This window comes from Salvia hispanica, chromosome 1 (assembly GCF_023119035.1).
Source record: "Salvia hispanica cultivar TCC Black 2014 chromosome 1, UniMelb_Shisp_WGS_1.0, whole genome shotgun sequence".
In the NCBI taxonomy this organism is placed as follows: Eukaryota; Viridiplantae; Streptophyta; class Magnoliopsida; order Lamiales; family Lamiaceae; genus Salvia; species Salvia hispanica.
In genome coordinates this window covers 41130434-41149290 of record NC_062965.1, presented here as the reverse complement: position 1 = coordinate 41149290, position 18857 = coordinate 41130434, and the positions used below count along the sequence as shown (strand labels likewise).

Genomic DNA, 18857 nt, shown 5'->3' with positions numbered 1-18857 from the left:
ATCTAAAGTCACATTGTATAAAAATATAGTATAAGAGTTATACACATAAATAAATTATTGATTACCAACTCGATTCATGAATACTATTAATCATTGGAATATAGACGTGAAGAGATGTTTGAGTTAAGAAAAGCATTGACCAGTTGTTTTCTTTATCTTTTACACTGCCAATTTCTAAACAAAAAAAATGTAACGTCTTGTATTTCATTCTCTCCTAGTTTTCCTCCCTTCCTTTCCTCCTCATTTCCGGCCCCTGCACTCTCATTTGGTCGGAGATTCACCAAAATTCTTAAACTATTTTTCCTATCATTGCAAAAATCCATACACAATTCCTAGACACATGCAATGTGCATCAATGGCGCGTCGAAGGAAACTCACCATGAATTGGGAAGGCCTCGGAGACGACGAAGAAGACGACCGTTTCTTCGAGACCCGGGAACGAATATCATGTGCCAATCCTTTGGATTTGGCTTCTGACATGGACGAGTTTGAGGATAGCCGAATGTCGTTCACTTCGACTATTTCCTCGGCCTCCTCAGTCGAAAGCAGCTATGACGCGAGGGCGAATCCTTCGTTTATGTTGGCTAGCTATGACATGTGGACGTCCGAGCCGGGTGATATCAGGGAACGGAGGAAGCGCCTCCTACAAGGCATGGGCCTCGCCAGCAGCAAAGACATGCTCCGGATGGCTAGCACCAAGACTACACGTGCCAAAGTCGATCCTTGTACACCGAGAGCAGTTGATTCTGCTTCTCCTTCAACATCTTTGCATCCAAGCGCAATTGTGTTCGGAAGATCTCGGTCGGACAGTGACATAGATGTAAGAACAAGACAGAGGAAAGAAGAGTTAGTTGGTAGTGTATTAAAGCAAAGACTCATCAGGACATCATCCGCGCCAAGCAAAGGCTTGTGTCAATACTCCAGTGATGTTAACAGATCATCACAACGGAACAAGCACTCGTTCGATTCCTTCTTTCTGATAAAGAACCTGGACACCGGTAAGGAGTTTATTGTGAAGGAGTACAACGAAGAGGGGATGTGGAATAAGCTGAGTGATGTTGAGACGGGGAAGCAGCTAACGATAGAGGAGTTCGAGAAGGCTGTTGGGCAGTCGCGGGTTGTGAAGGAGCTGATGAGGCGGCAGAACAAGGGACACGACCACGATGCTAGGAAATTGAACCACAACAAGTATTTCACAAAAAGTTTCAGAAATAGCAAGAGAAAGGGAGCTGCATTACTTAAAAATATCAAGGTTGCAGCAAGTTCAAAAAACCTGAAAGAACATGAGCAGCAGCAGCAGCAGCAGCTTTGTTCGGAAGAGAATAAGGCAGGCTCTCAATGGGTGAAAACTCGCCAACACGGCAAGTCCTACAGAGAATTCACAGCGCTGCATGTCTCTCAAGAAATACAAGCTCATGAGGGCTCCATATGGGTCATCAGATTCAGTAAAAATGCTCGCTTCCTGGCAACTGCAGGAGAAGACAAGCTAATACATGTTTGGGAAGTGCAGGATTGTGAAATTATGCCGAATTCAGCCAGCAGCACCACACCCGTTCATCCTATGACTAGAACGGCCTCAGACTGCCCTCAACTTGCAGATATTACGCCCATGCCGTCCAAGAAGAAGAGTATAATTAATAGGAAAAAAGCAAACTCCATCCCCGACTACGTCAATGTGCCAGAGACTGTCTTTGCCCTTTCTGAAAAACCACTCTGCACATTCCAAGGTCACCAAGATGATGTATTGGACCTATCATGGTCTACATCTCAGGTATAATTTTGAGTTTATTCGTTTTAATTCGTAAATAAGATGAAAAACAACATCATTTAACATAATTTGAGAATATATTGCAGCTATTGCTTTCATCATCTATGGACAAGACAGTGAGGCTGTGGGATCTGGAAACAAAGAGTTGTTTGAAGACGTTTGCACACAATGACTATGGTAAGATGCCAAAATTATACGCAATTAATTTTACCAAATCAATTTTTGCTAACAAGTCCAGATATGGCAGTAACTTGCATACAGTTCAATCCAGTAGATGACGACTACTTTATAAGCGGTTCACTAGATGCAAAGGTTAGGATCTGGAATGTACCTGACCGCCAGGTTGTAGACTGGTCAGACTCTCGTGAAATGGTCACTGCTGCCAGCTACACTCCCGATGGCCAGGTACCCACTAGTTTTGGAGTACATAAACTTCAAATACATGTCTAATTTGTAATTTACTTCTGAAGGGTGCTGTCATTGGTTCTCAAGAAGGGATGTGTCGATTTTATAGTATTGATGGTTAGTAACACGGTTCACTCAAATCATATAGTAACAAATATATATCAGCGATGCCTTATCAAAAGTGTATTTTATTTCTCAGACTACAAATTGGAACATACCGTGGATATCCAGATGAAGACAAAGTCTCAAGCAAAAAAACTCCCTGGTTTTCATCCTCAGGCCCCAGCCAAAAAGATCACCGGTTTTCAGGTAACTCAACTTCATGCCTCAACTCCTGTGTTTCGTTTAACAAACTATCATGCATTTCTGTGTCTACACTCTACAGTATGCCCCTTGGAATCAATCTGAAGTGCTCATTACCTCTACTGATTCTCGAATTCGAATATACAACGGAGAGGACATGATCCAAAAATTTAGAGGTATGTATGTATGTTTCCATATCATATCCAATAAGAAGTTCTTTGTTTCACCATTTTATCAACCACAGGGTCTCGTAACACTTGTAGCCAGAGCGCGGCTAGCTTCAGTCCAGACGGAAGGCACGTCATTAGTGCTAGTGAAGACTCTCAGGTTTATATATGGAAGGTCGGAGAGTCCAAAAATCCAAGTGGGGGAAAGAAGAGTAAACTTACTGTAAAGGCATACGAGCACTTCCATTGTAAAGATGTAACCGTCGCAGTTGCATGGCCCGGGGGGAGCACGGCGAATGAACCACCATCTGTAGAAATACATTCAAAGAGGCATTCAAAATTGTTAGTAGACACAAGTAAAAGAAGGAATTTGCCCCCACTACCCAAGAAAAATGAGGATATTCCAAATTGTGAAGACGATGATCATTCTCCTCCCGTAGATCCTGGAATTGGAGTTATTAACACATCCAGATCTTTGTCTGCCTCCGTAAGTAATCACGAATCACCACCACCGTCTGCCTTAGGTGCTACACGATCCCAATCTTTGTCCTCCCACTCTTTTTGTCATATTGGAGGTCAGACGGCTCAGGCCACAGCATGGGGCATGGTCATAGTCACAGCAAGTTTAGAAGGTGAGATCAGAGTCTACCAAAATTTTGGGCTGCCTCGGAAAGTACGTTCTCTTTAGGATTAGTAATTACATATTCTGTATTGTCAGTACCATAAATATACTACCTTCCCACAAACAAGCTCCAGCAAAACCATACACATTAAAGGAACAAACGTGGCATTATCACAAAATCTCCTTGCATTCTGGATGATGAAAGGATTATCAGATATGTAATACGACATCTTATTGAAATATGTTTTAATTCATATCCAATCAAACTTATTATAAGACTAAATCTTTATAAGAAAATCAGCACCCTCAACAAGCGTGACGCCCACTAACCAGCCTGCAAATGCGCATCAATTAGAACTGTTTAATATTTTTATTAAAAAAATCCGAAAATGCAGAAATAATAAAAAAATTCCCACTTCCCCAAATACTACCGTTTTTTCTTCATTTTTTTACTCCAAAATTCATCCTCTTTCATCCGTAAATACCACAAATCTTAACCAAAAAAACTTTTCCATTCTCCATCTCAAATTTTTCTAACAACAATTGTGCAAACATGTCCAGCCAACAACCCCCGCGCAACTCCGGTGGCTGGGACAATTGGAGCCAGTGGAGCACGCCTACGCTAGATATACCCCAGCCGGGCTACTCCGGATAGACAAAGCTCGGCAACTCCGGACGTGTACCCAACCTTACACGCGGACTTGCAGAACGCCCCCCTAGGGGCAATTTTGGTGGACGCCCTGATGCAGCCGTTGTCCCAAATCCAAGAGTGCAACAACGCCCCCGGGGATGGCTCCAATTTGTCGGAATTCAACATCGACACTCCGTACAGTCCGGTTGAGATCGATAAATTATTCGAGGGGTGTGTTAGCACCTCAGAAGATCTCTTGCACTTGTTTGAACCAACCACTCTGGAAAGATGATTTGGGTAAGGATCACCCAAAGATACAACGCAAAATGGTCGTCTGGAAATGTGCAGCGCAACGTAAGTATGCTAAGTAATCATTTTGTCCAAGCTTGCGAGCAAATCCAAAAATTCAACGGGTGGTACATCAATGAAATAAGGACGAGCGGCAGCGGAACGATCAAAGCCGACATTATGACTGCGGTCATGTCGAGACCCGTCAAGCATGTCTATACTTGGAAGAAGGTTCGCCATCTGGATAATTGGGCGGGTGGCATCCAATCTTCCTCGGACTCCACCTCCAAATGGTCGAGGTCGCAAGCTAGTTTGCTGGAGCTCATTTGGCCTTTTTGCACCGCCGTCCACCTGGGAGGAAAGCAGCGAAAGCTAGCTGCATGGGTAGACATAGCCAAGCCCAAGTGCCCCCCCAAGGTCCACCCCCTCCTATCCCTCCTATCCCTCCTACTCCTAATCCACACACCTTATTAGGCTATATGCATTCTCCACTTAGCACTGACACGTCTCGATGAATCCGCAACATGTTGTGCTTGTGCATGACCAGATAATTGACGCCCTCCAACCTCAATTCATACCGCCCCAGTCGCCGCAGTCATTTTTTTGTTTTTGAGACCCGAATTATGTATGTAAATTTTTATTTTAGGATTTAAATTATGCAATTTTTAATTTCTAGGATTTTCAAATAATGCAGTTTTTAATTTTTAGTATTTAAATTATGTAACTTCTAATTTTTTTAGAACTTGTAATGTCATTTTTGAGTTTTTCTAATGAAGTATTATTATTAATGAAATTTTTTTTATTAATTGTACTATTGTGGAAGTAATGGATTGTTCAATGCGTTGTGAACTTCTTAGTTAGGGGATGGAAAAAAAAACGTGGGTAGGGGTCCATTAATAGTGTATGGCATTCTTTAGTTAAAGAATGCCAGTGTGAATGCTATTATGAATCATGTCAAACGGGTATTCGCTGAATCATGTCAAACGGGTATCCGCTGCAACTATTTACATTACGCTTAAACTTATTTTTAAATATATGTCACATTAAAAAAGTAATTTAACTTCAACTATTTGCATAAAATTCAAACTCAAAAAGAATATTTTATATTCATATATTGGTTATACTTTGTTAATCATACCTACATACTTATTTAAATTATACATTAATCATACAACACTTTATCAACAATTAATGCTCCCTCTGTCCAGCGTTACGGAAGAGCCGAGTTTGTGTCTTGGTTACTAGCTAGTTTACCTTGTTTTAACAGATAATATGCACAAATTAATTGTTAATGTGCAAAAAAATAGTATAAATTCACACAAGAGGTGTAACGCCCCACTTTTCTGAACCCTAATTTTCGAATCATAAAATTTTGCATTAAATGCTTTCAGTGCTATGAAGTATGTGGATTAAATGATGAGTGAATTAATTGCATGATTTCTTTATGACCTAATTGCGACTTGGAGTTGAGATTTATGTGAATAGTCAAATATGTTGAGTATATGACGTGAATGTTGAATAGTCAAAGATGTGAAATATATGACGTGGCTGTTGAAAGGTCAATGTGTTGAGAATATGAGGTGAAAGTGAAAATGATTGAAGTTTGTGACATTACTGTATGAATATTTGATGCGGGGTGAAATATATTGGGGAGAATCTTTTCCTAAGAGATGAGTGAGATTAAATAGGAGCATCAGTATTTAATTGGAATTTTCGACCCCTATTATTGTTGGAGAAGAAATCCTATTTTTCTTGTATTTAATTAATTGCTTGGGATAATTATCCAAATTAAATCCAAAGTCCGATTATCCTCTATTTCTTCCATGAAATTTTCGACCCCTATGCTTATACATGGAGATTTCGAAAATCTCCTATTTAAGGGAAGAAGGAATTGTTTATTATATTATTTGATTCCTTATTTATTTCCTTCCATGAATAAATATAAATATCCTAGCAAATCTTACCATATCCTACTTAAATTAGGATTTGAATTTAATTCCTTGTGGGAGAATATATAAAAATCGCCTACTCTCTATTTATTGGGAGGATTTATTATTTTTATTTTGCTCCGTGTTATTTTATTCTAATCCGTGAAATACCAAATTAAATCATATGCTAATTAAATAGCATATAATTCGAATACTCCTTATTTTCTCTATACAATTCACGCCAACTTCCACCACCAAATCATCCCAAATCTTTTATTTATTTAATTATGAGATTTAATTATCATACTCTATATATACATGGGAGAAAACCTAACCCTAGCCACTAAACTACACGCCTACTCCCTCTCTCCCTCACGCCTTTTCTCTCCTACTCTCTCTCAATTTTTCTTCTATTATTCTCCAATTATTCCTCATCTTTTGAGAAGAATTCAAGTTGAAGCCTCAAGAATTGTTGAAGAACCAAGATTATACTTTGTTTCTACCGATCGTTTCTATCAAGAAGAGGTATTTGATCTATCTTTTCTCATCTAACCAATTAAACGGTGTTCTTGTACCCTCACGCATATAGATCGAGTGAAAAGGGGAAACAATTGATGAATGGGAAGTGATGTACGTGTGTATGTGTGTGCATCAGTGTGCGTGCGTGTGTGTTTGTGTGTGTGCGTGTGATGTGTGTGGAAGAACACTCATGCGTGACATGATTTGATGATAGATCTGGAGTTGTAGTGCGAATGAAATTGATATGATGAGCATGTCTAGATTTTGAATGATAATATAAAACGAATCGATGGGAAAAGGGAAACATTGGGGACATGCATGATTTTTGAATCGATGATTGAGACTGATTTGTGATACACATAATTTAAAGGTGATAACTTGCGCTCTCAACGTGATAGCAAGGGGAAGAGAGTGCTTGAGATCTAAGCCGTCGAGATGGGCTTTCTTTTAAAATAAGGACAACGTCCTAAATCTTTATTGATGAGAATGAAATATGTGATATCATGCCGTGATTTGTTTTGTCGTGCCTATCCCTTGTGGCTCTGTGACAAACACGGATTTTGCATATTTTTAAGGGCTAGATTTGACTCGTTTTAAATGTCAATCATGCAAATTTTGTTCTTAAATTGCATATGGTATACATTTGGTATTTTTAATGTGTTTGTTGATAAATGATAGAAAAAGATAGAAAAAGGTGCAAAAAGACCAAGGTGCAGTAGCCTCTGTTCGAGCCCATTCTTCCAGCGAGTTTGAAGTCCAATCGGAGTTTGAATTTCCGCTTAATTCATATCATTCTCTTCGTCTTCGAAAGAGCTTCGCGTGGACATCTCGCACGTCTCAATCGGAGTTTTGTGGAGAAAGTTATGACTATTCTACGGACATTGCGCAGTGCAGTCAAAGCTGACGGAAATTAGGCGAAAATTCAAGGAAGGAATAAATTATTGCTCAAATCTCTCCTATTAATTGAAGAATTCGAAAAAAATATCTTTTATATTTCTTGGAGGATAATTTTTACCATTCCTAAACCCTTTTTCTAGCCTATAAATACCCAAACCTAATTCACAATCTCCATCTCAGAACCTCCAATCCTTTCCCCTCTACACATTCTTCCATTCCATATTCCACACATCAATTCATCCATCTTCCATTGGAGCGGAGCTCTGCAGATCCAGGCAAGAGAGACTGAAGATTGAAGATTCAACCTTGGGTTTTATCTATTTCTTTCATGTCTAGTACTTTTATTGATTTTTACTACTTGTCTATGAGTAGTTAAATATCTTTTGTATGGTTTTTGGTGAAGACTATTATGAACATGTTTTGATTTATTGAATTGAACTTTTTCCTAGCTCTTGTGATTGTTTTGCTTGTTCTTGTGCTTTTATTGTTCTTTTGTCTGGCCAACTTTAGAACTATGTCCGTTTAACTAGATTAATCGAGAGATAGCTAGTTTTACGTGGTAAAAGGAACGGGTACAACACATAGGTTTATCTGCACTCGAGAGAGGGGACCCTTTGTGAGGGCTTGAGTCTTAGGAACTTAAGGAGTTAGAATCTAATCTATTAGAAGGAGACTTTGATAGTTAGAGTCTAATCTACTGGATAGGTACACTCGAGAGGGGGCTTATCTGATAATCGCGACTTTCCTAATAATCCTGGAGACACATAAAGGTAAAGGTTCTATGAGATTAATCATCACTAGGTTATATTAGTTGGATCCTAAAACTCTACATTCTTTAGCCTGTTTTGTATTATTTTATTTTATTTTATTTATTTATATTTATGTCTAGTTTATAAAACCAAAAACCAAAAATAATGTGTGTCTCTAGATAGTATATGACGCTTAGTATATGATAGACAGTTGCAATCTTATTCCCTGTGTTCGATATCCCGGTACTGACCTTTAGCTATACTAGATCTACCGTTCATTAAATACTTTGGTCAAACCCTTTTAATGAAACTCTAGCTTATGTTCTTTGTTGCATTTAAGTCCGCCTAGGTCGCGATCGCCCGCATTTATTATACCCTCCTAGAAGGGCGGTCGTGCAAGAGGTGTGATGCACTTTTTTTAACACTAAATAAACCTGCAAGTATACAGAGTATATTTAATATAGCTAATGGTCAGTTTCGGATATCAAGCACATGGAAAACTATCATAGACTATGTACCTTCTACTAAGCTTCTTCTACTATTCAGAAAAATGAAATTTTGGTTTTTGAAAATAAAAGATGTAAACACAAGAGCAAATAACAATTACAGATAAAAACACAGAGATTAAACAGATGAGATAAGAGAATTCCAGGGGTGTGCTTTCACAGTTATGGTGAATCAAAGTTAATATGACGTCTTTGAAATTATTGCTTGAAGTGTGAAATGATGTATATACATGAACGTGATAGTGCTTAATGCGACTATGCCGAATATAATGAATATTGTTATGCACGAAAATTTGTATTTGGCTCGATAGAGAATTTCTGCGAATATATGTTGAACTGCTATGAGTTTGGATAGATATAATTCTATATGATCGGGAATGCATAAGTATTGTGAAACGTGAAGCATGATTGTGATTACTTGGCTGCTACGAAGCAACTCCTATGGGAAATGTGAAGTAAATACTATAGCTTTTGGAAAATGTGGTGAAGTTATGAAACGGGAGACACTATGAGAATGTGTAATTGCTTTTGTTTAATAATGAGGCATGATGTATCACATATTGAAGTATGATTGTGAACACGTGTTGCTTGATGTTGAGATTTGTTATTACATGTTCAAACTGCAAATTTAACTTGAAGGACGTACATGTTGATTACTTGGAAGGCGAAAATTCTAATGCAGATTTGGTTGAAATTATATGATTTTGAAAATGTGAAGGCGAAGTATGACGTGTGTGTAGTTGCAATTATGTGATTGTGAAATAGATGGACTTGAACTACATGAAGTTGGAAATGCGATTTTGTGGATGATGCATTGACTAAGTGTTAATCCTTACATATATTAATATACGATGGATGTTATGCTATGGAACGTCATATGACTTTTGGGGATAAACATGCTTGATTGTGCTATGTATGAATGAAGTTTCATGTGGTGATAATATATGACCGATGAAGTACAAGGTATCGTATAGAATCACTATGAGAGTGAAATGTGAAATTTTTGAACTTTGTTGCGAACGTAGAAGCCCTATGAAGCTTGAATAGCATTTAAGTAATGATCGAATATATGTTGAAGTATGAGACTTCAAGCTATGCTTGAAATTATCAAGTGCCTAAGTAGTAGGCTAGAACTTAGTTGTAAGAGGACAACCGCAATATCACTTTCCTGAGTAATAGAACCAACAAAAAAATATATATTTCGAACTTTGGTGTATCCTTACAATGGTGAGATCATACCTAAGATCTAATAAAATTATGCAGTCTTGCATACCATGCTAAAGTGGCGACGCGACACAAATACGACAACGTTTATGACACATTAAGACCACGTGTATAATGGCAATCGAAAATGACTATGTGACATGGCAAGAAGAAGACTTTGAAGATGCGACCATCAAAAATAGTTATTAATTTCGACGATACGATGAATCTCAACTTGGAATTCACGGTTTCATAGAACGACGTTGCCATATTCAGGCTCGGAAAAAATGTGCGAGGGAGTGAGACCTTCGTAGCTAGAATGAACGATTCTTTTTAGTCAACAGTACTTACTTGGATCCTAAGAAATTTTTTCGGAACCTCTCGATTAACAGTGAGCCCTTGTTTATCTAAGACCTTGTTGGACTCATAATTTTCAAGTAATACCCATTATTTCTTTTCATATATCGAGTCATGAGTCACTTGTCTCGAAAGTTGGTGTTTGCCTTTGTAACTTTGGATATCTTGATTGAGTAGTCTCGTTTGATTCATCATAAGGACGATGTTTTGATTTTATGAGCTTCCGTCATTGAACTTTAATCCTAAAGTTGTTTGCAGTTATGACCTTCAATATGATTACATCTCCAGACATATTTTCTTCAAAGGATGGAATATTCTTCTTGGAACTTTGGTTCACCTCTTTCTGGCAGAAGTGAAATTCTTTTTAGCTCGGTTTCACTACATATATTGTTTCATACTCAATGATTTTTATTTCTTCAACACCAAGTTAAGGCTATCATGTTCTCTTCTTCCTTAACGGGTCGATCGTATTAAATTTCTAAAAAGTTCCATTCACTTTGAGTTGCCTTTAACAAACCGCGAATCCATTGATGTGATTCTAATTTTCAATAACATGATGTCGTTGAACCATTTTAGTGCTACTTCATGACATTATGTCTATGTTTCTAAATCCTGCCACAACTGATTATTTTAGGCCTCGACATGTTTGAACGATATCATTCATTGCTATTCGGAATTTTTTTTAAAATTTCATCCTGTTTTCATGACCTATCTCATGTTCTTCGAGCTCTCGTCAGAAGTAAATTCTCAAGCTCTATGGGTTTTATTTGATACATGTAAACCATTTAATCCTCAAAATGGACGTGTAATTTGTTAGAGAATCAGGATCTCCCAATCTAACCCTGAAAGATCCTTTTTTATTTTCAGAAGGAAGAATAGATTCCGAAAAAGGAACAAAAAGTTTTAAAAAAAATTTAACTCAAACCAATTTTGATGGTCGAAAAATTAGCAGAAAATCGATAAAAAAAATCAGTAAAAAAATACCCCAACGGTCATACAGAATAATTACCGATTTAGAACAACAGTCATGAGAATATCAAGAAAACCTACCAATAGATCATCAAATTCGTTCAAGAAAGGGCAAACGTGTAGTGATTTTTACTGCTAACAGGGAGAATAGTGATTCTAATATTACCGATACTAATATGCCCGATGAAATAGACGAAGTGGCTTTGGTACGTTATTCACAACAATCAGACTTTCGGCGGGGTATAATCAAAGGTTCTATGCGAGCTCAAAGACGTAAAATAGTTATTTCAGAGTTGTTTCAAGCAAATGCGCACTCCTTCCTTTTTTTTGAAAGACTACAAAAATTCCCTGTTTTTTCTTTTAATATCTCCGCATTGATTAAACTTTTTTTTCAAAATTGGGTGGGTTAGGGAAAAGCATTCAACATAGTAGAGTATGCAAAAGAACAAACAAAATGAGAAGAAAAAAAAAAAGAAAAGAACAAAAGAAAAGAAAATGTATGAATAGAGATAGTAGAGGCCTAGGATAGCATTCCACTTGCGCAAGTAGTAAGAGGTTGTATGTTACTAACTCGATCTATTTTTAGAAAAAGTATTCTATTACCTTTTTTAATAATTACAAAAAATATTGGTCGTATACTCCTATTCGAACTTCCTGAATGGGCTGAGGATTTCCAGGAAAGATCTAATGGAAAAGAAAAAATAAAAAGATGATTTTTGTTTTTTAACAATTTGGGGAATGGAAGCGGAACTTCCTTTTGGTCCGCCCCGAAAACGTCCTTTTTTTACACCAATTTTTAAGGAATTCAAAAAAAAATTTGCAAAATTTAAAATGAAGTATTTTCTAGAAAACAAAATTACTTCAAAAGGTTTCAAAAGAAATCAAAAAATGGTTTATTGGAAGTATTTTTTTCCTAAAAAAAATAATAAAAGAACTTTCAAAAGTAAATCCAATTCTATTGTTTAGACTAAGAGAAGTAGAAGTATATAAATTGAAAGAACTTAAAGAAGAAAAAGATTCCATGAGAAACAATGAGATGATTCACAAATCATTTAGTCAAATTGCATCTCCGAGTTGGACAAATTCTCGATTGAAAGAAAAAAAAATAAGATCTCACCGATAGAACAAGTACAATCCGAAATCAAATAGAAAGAATCTCAAAAGAGAAAAAAAAAGTAACTACAAGAATTAAAAACCTTAGTCCTAAATTACCCTCCCTTTTAAAAGATTTGCAAAAATGGCAAATATTAAAAAGAAGAAATCCTCGATTAATCCGTAAATTACCCTCCCTTTTAAAAAAATTCATTGAAAAAATCTACACAAATATATTTGTATCTATCGTTAATATTCCCAGAATAAATATAGAACTTTTTCTTAAATTAACAAAAAAATTTATTGATAGCAATAATCAAAGAAAAGAAGCAAAAATTAATTTAAAAAAGAAAACTTCAATTTCGCTAATTTCGGCTATAAAAAAGTCACTTGATAAGATCAGTAATATTAAAGAAAATTCATGTATTTTTTATAACTTATCCTACATGTCACAAACATATGTATTTTACAAATTATCACAAATCCAAATTAGTAACTCCGTAAGATCTATTGTTCAATATCAAAAAATACACCTTTTTCTTAAGTCTAAAATAAAGGATTCTTTTGAAAGACAAGGAATGGTTCATTCGAAATTAGCAAACAAGAAACTTCCGGGCTATGAAATAGATCAATGGAAAAATTGGTTAAAAACCCGGGTTTTTGGCATCAAAAAACACCCATTCTGGAAAAGACATATTTAAGATAAATACAGATATACAACCAACAATTATAATTTTGGAACAACTTGTGTCACAAAAACGATTTCTTTTCTTTGTTGTTTTATATCATTGCATTTTTTATAATTTGTTTGTTTCTATATAGATTAGTATAGCCAAAACTAAGTCGACGTATTAACAGAAATAATTTTTTGTATAATTTTTCAAATTTGTTGTGGTGCCTCACAGCCAATTTTGCCGTTGGTAAAGATTCTTTCTTTTCTTTCTTTTTTTTCCTATTTCGACTTCTTATGATTTTTGGTTTCAAACTTATAATATTGTAGTTTAAAATTGTATATCTGAATTTCTGTATCTAATTAAATTTTTAGTATTTCAACTAAATATTTCCCCTTACCGCTTGTTGAAAATTTCCGGATCCTTTATATATTTTCTTGATGTGATGACATTTATATCCATAACTATTGTTAATATAAGTTGATTTTATGAATTCCTCACATTTTGTGATCGTTAACTAATGAAAAATAAATAAAAGTTCCATTCTCAACTCCGTATATTTTATCCTCACTTAGCAGTGTGCTAGTGCTTTTGCAAAAAATTAGAAGATTTTTTTTGATAGTTTTTTATATATTTCTTATTGTCTTTTCATGTAATAGATAGGATCAAAATTCACAAAATATATAATAATACATTAGAGTAAATAAAAGAAAGATAAAGCTATTGATATTTTTCCACTTCATTTCATACCGACTAGAGTAAATAAAAGAAAGATAGATAAGTAGAGTTCATTTAACTGAGCTATTGATATTTTTCCACTTCATTTTATACCGACTCTCAGGAATTCTCCGCAAAAAAAAAAAAATTAATTTATGTCAGTGCCAAGAAGGCAGAGAGAGAAAATATAAAATTGAATATGTACTACAACTAAATTTGCAAACTAATTTTATTTTACATCTTTGATTGATGGGAATCAGTATTTATAGACTCAATCTAAGAAATTTTTGCTCTAATACTTCAAAATTGAATTCAAATTGCATTAGGCTTTTAACAGTGTAAAACAAATGCATATGATACAAGGACGGACTAGCCATAGGCTAGCAATAGGCACGGACTAGCCATAGGCTAGCAATAGGCTTGCCAAAACCTCCTTCTACCACATCATGCTTTTCCCACAGCTTAGGCTAACCAAACAACAGCCTAGCCAACGCCCTAACCCAACAAATAAATTAACAAATACGAAATTAAAATTGGACAAAAGACAAAGAAAATGCAAACATAATTTCATAAAATAAAAAAAAATAAACACAACAAAAATTTTAAAAAAAATCTAGTACAATAAAAAAAAATCTAAAAGCTTGAACATGCGGCCATCCCCGTCTCACTTGTCGGAGTCCTCTTGGCCAACCCCGGCAGCATCGGCATCCCCAACGGGCTCGTCGTCGTCGACCCTCATCCCCCAATTGCGCCTCATCTCATTGATGAGGCTCTCTAAACATTTCTTGTATTTAGGGTCTGTTGTCGGGTTCCACTTCTCTATGACGTCAATCAGGTGCTTGGTCTCTTGGATAAGAACGACATCGGTTAACCCAGCACTGGGAGCAGATTGGACTTCAGAGAGCCCACTTGAAGCTCCTCCAGACATCCACATTGCCGATTTTTACCCAACCGGGTGACGATGGCGGGGAACTGGTGGAGGGGTCTCTTCGACATCGTTGGCGAGGTCGTGGGAACCAACACTGCTACTGTAATCGCCGGAGTAATTGAGTCTCGTCCGCTTCGGCCAGCCAGCCTCTATCCTGGCACGAAACTTGGGGGAGTCGATCAGTTGTACATAGGCGTCCCAGTACTTAAACTGCCTGAACCGTCTGGCCTCGGGGAACTGCCGGTACGAAACTCTTTCACATCGTCTAAGCTCATGCCACTGGTCATCGTGCAGGAGTTGTTCTAGTAGATGCTAGCAAATCTGGAGATGGCGACGCTTATCCTTTCCCATTGTTTCCGGAGTTTTCAGACTTGTGATACTTAATACCTTCCGGCTTAAATAATTCGTAGCTTGTTAGGATGCGAGCCCACATCCCGTCGATGTTTTGATTATTCGACCGAATGGGATCATCTACAACCGAGACCCAGGCCTTTAGTGTACTCTTCCTCTTTCCAAACCGTCCTTCGTCCCTCAACATCCATCGCCTCCTCCCCCACCTTGCGACGACTCACCTGTTGTAACATCCCGAGTTTTCGTGCACTAGTTAGAGTATAAAAAAAAAATTTACGAAAGGACGATTGGAATTAAAGTGCAAGAAATTTAAGTTTGTAAACTACAATTATTGGAAGAAGAAAAAGAGGATAAATTAGCACAATACTTTATGAAGAGGATTTACATATATTGAAGAGATTAATGGTAAAGGGCTACACAATGGAAAAGGGCTATACAATCTTATTGAGAGGTGTGAGATTTTGCTACATAATAGTTACATGTGGAAAATACAAAAGTGGAAGCTACAACTTAGCATTTCAAAGATGCCAAACTACAATATTCGGATACTAGCCAAATAGAGCAACTAAATCGAAGTGTTTCCCTCATTCCCATCATTCTCGATTTTCGGCCTCCACAAGCTCCAAGAATGCCTCCATGTACCTACAAAGTTTACACCAAATTGGGGTTAGAAAGTGTCACACAAGTAAAGAGAGAGGGAAGCACAAGCTAAATAAAGAGATGGAACATTTAATGGGTAATATAGCTAGAAGAGCTACAAGATAGAGCATGAGGTAAGAAAATCTTGGTCACCATCTCTTCTAACATCAAAAGGGAGTCGAGACAAAGGGGCATTGGAGAGCGAGCTCCTACACAAGCCCAAAAGTAGAAGATGAGACCAACTCTCATCTCCCTATCGATCAAGGCCGAGAAATCAGCCAAGAAGATCAGCCACCATCACCAAAACGGCAAGAATCTCACAATCATCAAGCTCGAAAGTAAGAGAGCTAACAAGCTCAAAATAGGAGCCTTTGGCTCCATGTCCCAAACCTAGCTTTCAATAGATTAGCACCATTTAAGCAGCCTCTCCTCACCTCCCCCCACCACCACATTTCATCACCACCAATTCTACACAACACCAAGCGCGAGGCGGCGAAGAGGAGAGGAAGGAGCAGCGAGTGGTGACGGCAAGGACAGCCACCACCGAGGAGGATTCAACAACGTTAAGGTAATCCCCTCGATACCATTCTCGGCATCACGTTAGAACGCCACGAAATTTCCAAAACTTAGAATCATAGGCAGCATGCTCACGTAGGACAAATCATAGCGATAGGATCAACGAATAATCAGTTGCCATAGCTACTGCCCAAATATCAAGTAAAAACATGTCAAGTAACTCCCCTACCAAGAGCTCGTTCCAGTGAGCTAATTGTTTCCCAAGATCGAAACTTTAGAACATCATGATATAAAACAATTCCTCAATATAGCTACTGCCTTCAAGTAGAACAACAAAGCAAATCAGAATAATTAAGGGGTTAGGGGGAAAGAAGACTTAGCTTTATCGCGAGGAGGCGGCGACGCCGCTGGAGCAATAGCACGAACGACGGTGACGCACCTTGAGTCTCGCCCGAACAGCAGCAGCAGTAGCAGGAGCCTTGAGGAGCAGCGACGGCCTCCGCCGGACTCCGGCAGCGGTGCTGCGAGCACCGGGGAGCCGAGCGACTAGGGGCGGACGCGAGCGGCAGAACGAGACGACTGCTCATGGAGGAGCGACACTTCTCTGTCGGTGATTTCGCCGAGCGAGAGAGGGAAACCGACGGAAGGAGAGGCGACGCCTTCTCCCTAACCGGGACTTCACCGGATAGAGAAATCAACGCAGAGAGCAATGCAGGTCGCTGGCAGCAGCGACGGAGAGCCGCAACGCAGAGGAGCTTCTGCCCGCGACGCGAAGTAGAGGTTGGTGTGAGAACCAGCACGCGGCGGAACTCCGAGTTCCCGTCGGGGTAGCGACGATCTTCGCTGGAAAAGGGAGAAAGGAGGCGCTGCCTCTCGAAGTCTTCGATCTAGGATCCCAGAATCAAATTTGAGGATGAGTCGAGAAGGGGAAACTGAGAAAGGAGGCGGAGCGGTGTAGTTTTCGCCGGAGGAGGCGTGAGAGAGAGGGAGGAGGTGCCGCTGATTTCCTAACTTAGGGATTTCCTCTTGGGAAGAATGAAGGTGATTTGGGGGAGAAATGCCGATTGATAAGGAAAGGAGTATATTTGGGTCCTCATTAAATTTTGTTGGGCCACTACTAATTTTCAATTGGGCCAAAAGAATTAATCCTACACATGAGCTGAAATTAAAGAATAGGGCCAGTAAGTAACTCATGATTTGGGCCGAGAATTATTTATGTTGGGTTGGAATTTATTTAAGGATTGAGTTGGAGCTCAATTAATTAATTCCCGAATAATTTAGTAAGTTCCCAAAGATGGAAAGTGATGAAGATGGAGATGCGAAGGGCCGACCGGTGACGCCCCGCGACGCCATGGGCGGCCTTAAGAAAATTCAAAGAAAAGATTTAAGAAAGGATTTTCCAAGAATCCATATTAAATGCTCAAGTAATTATTTTAAAGATAATGGTACTTCTCCGAATTTAGTTTAAGTGGACAAATAAATCCTACAACTTAATGAAGCCCGAGAAAGGACTAGAGATTCTATGAGACAAGACTAAGGATATAGGTGCTATGCCATAGGGTACATGCATTCTTTCTAAGGAGAAATAGTTCGAATACTAATTAGCGCGTCGCGCTATTTATTTTCAAAGGATAAAATGCTCAAAGGGCAAGTGAGGTCAAGGCGAATAATTGAATTGAAGAATAAGCATATCAGGTGGGCTTTCTTTATCCAGCACACTAGTGTGGATATAAATCAAATACTTGCGAAATTATGAAAAATCATCTTTTCTCAAAATGGAGCTATGATTCTTTTCAAATTGTTGTCATGCCATAAATGTTTTGCTTTGATGATTGTCTTTGGATTGTCATGGAATGATGGGTGACCGTTGGAGCGACACTTGACTGGAATGAATGATGAAGGATGAATGATGAACGATGAATGATGAATGATGAATGATGAATGATGAATGATGAATGATGAATGATGAACGATGAACGATGAACGATGAACGATGAATGATGAATGATGAATGATGAATGATGAATGATGAACGATGAACGATGAACGATGAATGATGAATGGTGAATGATGAATGATGAACGATGAATGATGAATGATGAGTGAGGATTTATGACAGAACCTAGTCTGTAGTCGAACTTTTAGCTCACAAAAGAACTTAGTAAGCTCGGGCATTTTAAGAAAAACCCCCGTGTGTTACTGTGATGGCTTGACAACTATATAATGTATGTTTTGTTTTCGGCACGTGTCCACTGAGTACACCAAGTACTCAGCCCTGCATGTATTTATAAATGTGCAGGTTGAACGTCAAGAGGATGGAGTGATGATCGGAGTCGATGTTGTTAAACAATCAAGTTGATCTCCCAACGGTTCGTGTCTTCATACACGAAGTCGTTTAGTAAGGACTTATTCCGCTGTGTCTTTGTAATGTGTGAATTGTAAAATCTCACCATCAACTCTGATTTATTTGAGGAGACGTTCATTCTGTTTTCAAGACCATGTAATGAAATACTCGTGATATGGATCCATGTATTTTGTGATCCATTTCCCAAGAATTTACCCAATTTGTAGGTGATTGATCTAGGTATTTTTGTGAAGTAGATTTTCTATTGTATCAATAATGGCAACCCA

At 38.0% G+C, this 18857-nt stretch overlaps 1 protein-coding gene and 1 long non-coding RNA gene across 3 annotated transcripts; one reads left to right on the top strand and one right to left on the bottom strand.

The window, feature by feature from the left end:
* Nucleotides 1-245: 245 nt before the first annotated feature.
* On the top strand, nucleotides 246-3393 carry LOC125202372 (WD repeat-containing protein 44-like). Of its 2 annotated transcripts, none has more exons than XM_048100756.1 (7): nucleotides 246-1771; nucleotides 1855-1945; nucleotides 2043-2173; nucleotides 2239-2290; nucleotides 2373-2482; nucleotides 2559-2652; nucleotides 2721-3393. In XM_048100756.1, the coding sequence occupies exons 1-7, from the start codon at nucleotides 341-343 to the stop codon at nucleotides 3329-3331; spliced, it is 2520 nt and encodes an 839-aa protein (XP_047956713.1). In that variant the 5' UTR covers nucleotides 246-340; the 3' UTR covers nucleotides 3332-3393. The 2 variants fall into 2 exon arrangements, with proteins under 2 accessions (XP_047956713.1, XP_047956712.1); XM_048100755.1 differs by having other exon boundaries at nucleotides 2016-2173.
* A 12099-nt stretch (nucleotides 3394-15492) lies between these two features.
* Nucleotides 15493-16601, bottom strand: LOC125221092. Its single transcript, XR_007176366.1, has 2 exons — nucleotides 15864-16601; nucleotides 15493-15713 (listed from the first exon to the last, which is right to left on the bottom strand). It is a non-coding gene; the product is annotated as an uncharacterized LOC125221092 (long non-coding RNA).
* Between the last annotated feature and the right edge of the window lie 2256 nt (nucleotides 16602-18857).